Genomic DNA, 6,715 nt, shown 5'->3' with positions numbered 1-6,715 from the left:
ATAGCAGTTTAGCTGATGCTCTAGTCCTTATTCCTTAAACGTACGTTCCGTCGTTAGATTAGTTTTGCAACATAGAAAAAGATCGAAAATCAAAATCAAGCTATTAAAAAAAACTGACTTCCATCATTCACCGCCAACGTCAGGTTGGTTGACTTGGGAGTTTCCTGCTAAATTTAAATTTCCTATTTGGTGTGTTGGTTGATATTACTTGTTATCGCAACTTCCTCTCAGGGTTTTATTTCTATATAATACTTCGATCCGACTTTATATTCCCGTATATTCTTGGGTGAGATCATCAACAAGTAACTTTTAAGGAGTGCGAAAAGTCAATGTAACATTAATGAACAATTACTCCGTATTGAATTTACAAGTCGATCAATTAGTTGTTACCAAAATGTCATGAAAAGGCCAAGTACATAAAAGGCTTAAGTTTCACATTTTTTTACTCCATATATTATGTCACTCGAACCCTAAATTACTTCCTTCTAAAATTTATTTTAAAGAGGTTGTCAAGTGTGGAATGACAGTTGACACGATAATTCATACTTTGTATTAAATACAAGTATATATGTATTGAAAACTTGTACTCCCTCATATTAATGCATAAAAGTTCTTATTTTGATAATTTTGTGAGACAATAACTGATGTACATCTAAACAAGAAGAACTTTATAAATCGGGGAAAGTATTATTAGCATTGAATGAAACTAGTACTAGTAGCAAGTGGTAGTAACTAATTAAGCAAGCCTTAAGTAGGAAACATGCATGACTTGGGTTTTCACTCAATTCATCACACCATTCCATAATTCCATGCATTCAAATACAATGCACTATATGGATAGTTTCAATTCATCATTAAGTTAGCTTTTACAAAGATTTTATCTTATTACTAGAAAGATTTGTCTCTCCTATTCTTAAAAAGATCCAACGAACACTACTAACTCTTCATTATTTCCTAACTATACTCATCATTATTTCCTTCCATTTATGCTTATCCCTAAGCATATATTATAGTAATCTTCATATGATTATATTAATTATAAAGTTTTCCCAAGAAATTAAATTCTTAATCCTACTATAACGGCTCAAATGACGTTCCACCAAATAATTAGAGAGAAATTAAAATTAAAATTAATTAGACATACTCCATGAAAAGAGTGGTGGTCGGTTAAGTGTAAGGGGTAGTAAAACCGGCCAAACTCGCCGTTAATCTCGCCGCTACTAGTAACAACTAACCATTTACTACACGTTTGTGCACTTATCAAGCAACATAAACTGATCTAGAAGATGTATATACGTCCACGTGTCATTATTTTTTGGTCGTTTATATTATTAGTGCATTTATTATCCATTATCCCCCTTCCCCCGAAAAATTAATAATTATATTATTGAAATTAATAATAGATGTATGTTGTAAATAACTACGAGCTGAGAACCACCAACCCAATCATAGGACTTCATAATGCATCACATTATTAATATCAATAACTTCATTACCGGACTTTTTTCAACGGGATCTTAACTAACCAACTAGACATCAACGGTAGAATCTCTGCCTCTTTATTTAATTACGATTTGAGAATTACCAAGTATATAAAGTATTCTTGTATATTTTGGTCTCATGTAAAGCGTCATGGGAATTGTGTAGCCCACCACCTAGCTCGGTTAGTGCCACATAGTCGTGAACAGTTTTGGGAAAATTTCATGCCGGATGAAATTTCCCCGTATGTATTGATTGACTCTCTTTCTATTCATTAATGTACTTACTGTTTTCTTCAAAAAAAAAAAAAAAAAAAAGTCTTCTTGTATAGTTCCTAGCCTCTAACCTTTGAATATAGGAAGGAAGTCATTATCAAAGTAAAAAGAGGTAACCAAAATATAATAATTGTTGATTACTCTAATTATGGTATGACCATTACATCGGTAACTTTTTTTCCCTTGTCAAAAAAATCGTTAATCTTATTTGATACATACGGTATCAGGTATAGGCACAAAATTGATTTTATTTTTACCACTAAGAAGTAAGAACTACGGAATAAAATTAACTAAATTAGTTGACTTTTCAAAGAGAACAACAACGAGTAATAATATTGTAAGAAGAAAAAAAAAATTCAATTATTATTTCCAAGAAAGAATAATGTAAACAATGGGTAATTAATTAATATCAAAGCCACTTCGTGTCCACATGGACCGAGTGCTAGCTGAAGACTCTACAATTTTACTCTTTTTTCTTTTTCTTTTATCTCTCCTCTAAAAAGAAATTGAATTGTTAATCAATCAATTTCCTTCAAAAACAAGGCCGACCCTTCCAAAAACAGAAATTTTGTACCCTGCCAATCAAGCAACTAAAAACAGCAGCGGCGGGAAAAAAAAAATGAAAAATTACATGGATACATGCTTAGTGTTCACACTAATTAATCCTTAATTAAGAAAAAAAATTATATAATAATTTACTTGTTTTGATGAAGAATGTGAGATTCACACTGGTTGTGGGTGGTGGTCATGGTGTTGATGACTCAAACTATCGTTCTTCCGGTACTTTATCGCCGTCGAACGACAGTCGAAAAACCCACTTACTTAGTGACCTCATTCTTCTAGCATTCCTCTTAGCATGATGACTGTTTTTGTTGAACTTAACATCAATATAATCCTTAATGCGTTGCATGGCAAGGTCTAACGTATCGTCGGACATATTCGCGAAACAAACACGGAACCAACCGGGTTCAGCCGAGTGACATGATGATCCTGGAGAAATATTCAATTTCACGTTGTAGACTATTTCTTTCCATAACTCGATTTCGGCCTCAAAAGTTGGGGCGTTAAGTAAATGCTTTAAATCCACCCAACAAAATAAGCCGCTGTTACTGTCTAGACAGTTGATACCGGCTTTCTTAAGTCCTGACACTAGCTTAGAGTGTCGGGACTTAAGACGGCTTTGATTTTGACCAATGTAGTAGTTCATGAACTTAACATCGGACAATAGTCCTGCAAGAAGGTACTGAGTTTGGGCCGAGATGAGACCGAAGCTTGACATCTTTGTGGCGGCTGAGACAACAAGCGGGTCATTGGAGTAGATAGCTCCAACCCTAAATCCAGGGAGGCCCAAGTCCTTGGATAAACTTGACACAATGTGGACACGCTCAATCAACTCCTTGTTGTTGGCCCATTTCTTGTCCATGAGTGCCTCCATGACGCTCATGAACCCGGACCCAGTAAACACGGTACCAGCGTAGATTTCGTCGCTGATTAGATGGATGGACTTTGTTGATACAAAAGTGAGGAGAAGCGTGATTTCTTCCTTTGTTAAGGTAGTGCCTAAAGGGTTTGATGGGTTTGTCACTAGGACACCCTTTACCTTTAGGCCTTGCCTTTGGGCGGAATTATAAGCTTCTTCGAGGTTAGACTTGGTGATTTTGTATCCATTGTAGCTTGAACATTTAATTGGGACTATTTCCGCCCCGGTTCTCCACTTGAGATCTCTATCAAACCTGAAATCATACAACGTACTACGTTCAATAAGTTGGTCCAATAATTCTCTCTATCTATCTTCTCGTACCATAAAAATTTATAAGTATATGAAATTATAAATTAACCAATACTCACCCTGGGTAGTATGGAGTAGGCAATAGAAGCGCCTCGCCGGGGTTGGCCAAGCAAAAAATAAGGGTCTCATTCGCCGAAGTAGCGCCAGCGGTAAGAACAAGCTTACTAGGGTCAAATGTGACTTTATTTCCTCTCAACATGGACATATAATTTACGAAAGCCTGTAACAAGCAAAGGTACGTATCATCAATAATTGAACCTTTTAAAAAACAAACAAATTCATAGAACGAAGAGAATTCATTAATGTACAATTGTACGAGTAATTTAACTTACTTTTTTGAACTCGGGTAAACCATGATAATCCTGAAATAGAGCAAGGTCTCTAAAACACGATTTACCATTCTTGGTAAACGAAGCGGGTTCGGGATTGTTAGCTAGCCATGATTCGAGAAGATCAAAGCAGAGTTGATTCTCGGCAAGACCCATTTGAATCATACCATCCGGGTTATCGATTTCGTGGTAAGGATTCTTTTCATATTCTTCCCAACCAAGGAAGTAAGAAGAATCTTGACCGTGATTATTGGTGCCAGCTAAGCTCGAGATCATCGTCATTGTAAATTAAATTAAAATTACAGTGAGATTTGATGAAATGCAAGCTGGAATTAAGGTAGTGATGAGCTTTTTTTTGTTGGTGTGGAAACGAAGTAAAGTGATGAAATTGTAGAGAGAAAAAGTGTTTTAGAGAGAGGATGAGTTGTTGTTGTTGTTGTTGTAGAAGTGGAGGAGTTTATGACTTTGATTGTGCTGAGTTTGGAACTATTTATAGGAAACTCATTTTGCCATGTCAGCTTTATTAGCTACTTCTGTGGGACCCTTTTGGCTTCTCCTTATTATGAAAATGAGAGACAAATCTTAGCTTATTTTGTTCCTTTTATTTTTTTTATTACTGCCTTTTCTTTCTCCCATTTTACAAAATAAAAAGTGCTTTACTCGTATTACCATCGGTGTCATCAGGTTGATGGTTCAAACATTAATCCCCTACAATTTTTGGTACAAGATTTTCCACTAGTATTATAACTTATACAGTAGTAATAACCATTGTACAACCTTAATTTTATGGTTATTAATTAACGGTTTATAAATTATTACATATGATTAAATTCCAGATGGATCAGTATTCGGTTAAATAATTTTTTGCTAGTTAAGAAAAAATTAGATCATGAACAATGTTTTTTTTTTTTTTTTTTTTGATCTCTTAAAATGTATGCATGCACGACATGTTATTACTCGTATTAGTTTAATTACTTATGAGCAAAGCTCATAAACAAATTTATTGAAAACTACATAATAAATAGCTATAATAACTAATAAGTACTTACTTGTGAGTTATAAATGAGTTCATTTGAGGTAGATCTAATACACAATTTCTTATATGGACTTGGTTCACACTAATTTATTGTGAACCACTAACATTAGAGACACCATAATTGTTTTATTAATTTAAAAAAGGTCACTATATTAAAATAAAGGTTATTATGTTGAAATAAAATTCATCGTGACATTATAAAAGTTATAAGAGGTTGATTTTTTTTAATAAAATTTTTAATAACATTAAAGGTCATACAAGTTTTAATAAAGGTTACTATGTTAAAAATAAGGTTACTATGTTAAAATTACGGTTACTATATTCAATATAACATCAGTTCCGTGTGTATATAAACCTCAGGTCCACAATAATATTATTGTAAACCAGGTTCACACAAGATTTTCCGGATCTAATAATGTATGTTATCACAATTAGAATAACTTCAAATCTTAGTCTTAGATCAACCATACCCTTAATATCCTAAACATTATCAATAAAATTATACTATATCCTTGCAAAAAGGATATATTAGACACAAAATAACTGTAAGGCAAATATATACACTTTTTTTTTTTAAATATGAGGATCTATTAATAGCAGACTTGCCATGAACACTGCTTAAGTGATAAATGCCGTAGTTCAAGCAAATTAATTTCCCCAATGTAGCATAAAAGTAAATGTGAACTAATTGTATTCTAGTAAGTACCAGCTAGAACGTGCTCCAATTTCGGGGCCGACCATATTCTTGTAGGAAAGCTACGCATCTCCATATTTATGAGAACTAGTTCGTATATTTTTTTTATTTCATTTTGTGGATTTGGTTGGTGATTAGTCAAAACTTAATTAATTAGATCTCAATTAATTCAAATAATCTAATATTATTGATTCTGAATTAATGACCGATCATACATTATGTCATAATTTTTTTATTATTTCTTCTCTCTTTTTGCCCTTTTTTTTTTTCTCTCTCTCTCTCTCTAATGCGTAATAATATGGTTCTACAATATGCATGTAGTGTACGCGCGGTAAAAAAGTGATAACTTAACATCCGGGATGTTGGTTAATTTTATTTATAAAGTCGGTGGAACTTACTAAAAGGTGGTTAGTAAAAAGCTGAAAACAAAGCACAAAAAGAAAAGGAAGATTTATACTTTTGAGAAATTGTTCTAGCTTTATGATTTTGCTGTCTCGAAGTTTATAAGACAATTGCACAAAAGTCGACATTAGACTAAGTGTATAATGTTTATAATAATACATAAAGGCTTTGTTTACGTACTAATTTTTCAACAAATGCATGAAACAATCAAAAGATTATGATAGGGTTGATAATATACTTTGCCACTTAGTTTTTGTATGGAGGAGCAATATATTTTAGTCAATAACAATTGTCTAGAAAACGGTAGACTAATGTGATATCTCCTCTAATTTGTTGAAATAATTGTTTCATTTAATTTTGGGGATATTAAGAGTTTGCTGATTTGATTCTTTCAATAAAAGTCAATATTACCGAATTTATCGATGTAGTAACATTTATAGGAAATTCCAACCACTTACATTGGTGAATTTAATATATAAGTGATTTTGTTCCTCCTTTATTCCTCTTTGAAAACGTGATTACAATTTATGTATGTATGAATTGGTAGTTGAGTGCGTATTAATACTTAATACAAAAAATCTAGATTATTTCAATTTGAAACTTTGATTTTAACATCTATCAATAAAGTATTTTGCCAGAATTCTATCATGGACCACAATGTTATTAATTAGCTAGATTTGTGTCTACAAGCTTAGTGAAACATCTTGAAAA

The 6,715-nt window shown here is 32.8% G+C and overlaps 1 protein-coding gene across 1 annotated transcript; it reads right to left on the bottom strand.

Moving 5' to 3' along the window:
* Positions 1-1,984: 1,984 nt before the first annotated feature.
* On the bottom strand, positions 1,985-4,662 carry LOC110685603 (1-aminocyclopropane-1-carboxylate synthase 9-like). The gene is made up of 3 exons (XM_021862151.1): positions 3,876-4,662; positions 3,603-3,763; positions 1,985-3,487 (listed from the first exon to the last, which is right to left on the bottom strand). The coding sequence occupies exons 1-3, from the start codon at positions 4,152-4,154 to the stop codon at positions 2,521-2,523; spliced, it is 1,407 nt and encodes a 468-aa protein (XP_021717843.1). The 5' UTR covers positions 4,155-4,662; the 3' UTR covers positions 1,985-2,520.
* Positions 4,663-6,715: the final 2,053 nt, after the last annotated feature.

The sequence above is a fragment of the Chenopodium quinoa genome, unplaced genomic scaffold (assembly GCF_001683475.1).
Source record: "Chenopodium quinoa cultivar QQ74 unplaced genomic scaffold, ASM168347v1, whole genome shotgun sequence".
NCBI classification, from domain to species: domain Eukaryota; kingdom Viridiplantae; phylum Streptophyta; class Magnoliopsida; order Caryophyllales; family Amaranthaceae; genus Chenopodium; species Chenopodium quinoa.
Note: the sequence above shows the minus strand (reverse complement) of the source record. Positions and strands in the feature narration are given on the sequence as shown.

What these genes read in the sequence shown, in the direction of transcription:
- LOC110685603 (XM_021862151.1), bottom strand. Translation starts at nt 4,154, where the DNA reads ATGACGATGATCTCGAGCTTAGCTGGCACCAATAATCACGGTCAAGAT. An exon ending in GTTTACCCGAGTTCAAAAAA is followed by an intron (nt 3,764 to 3,875) that starts GTAAGTTAAATT and finishes TGCTTGTTACAG; the next exon opens with GCTTTCGTAAATTATATGTC. An exon ending in CCTACTCCATACTACCCAGG is followed by an intron (nt 3,488 to 3,602) that starts GTGAGTATTGGT and finishes GTATGATTTCAG; the next exon opens with GTTTGATAGAGATCTCAAGT.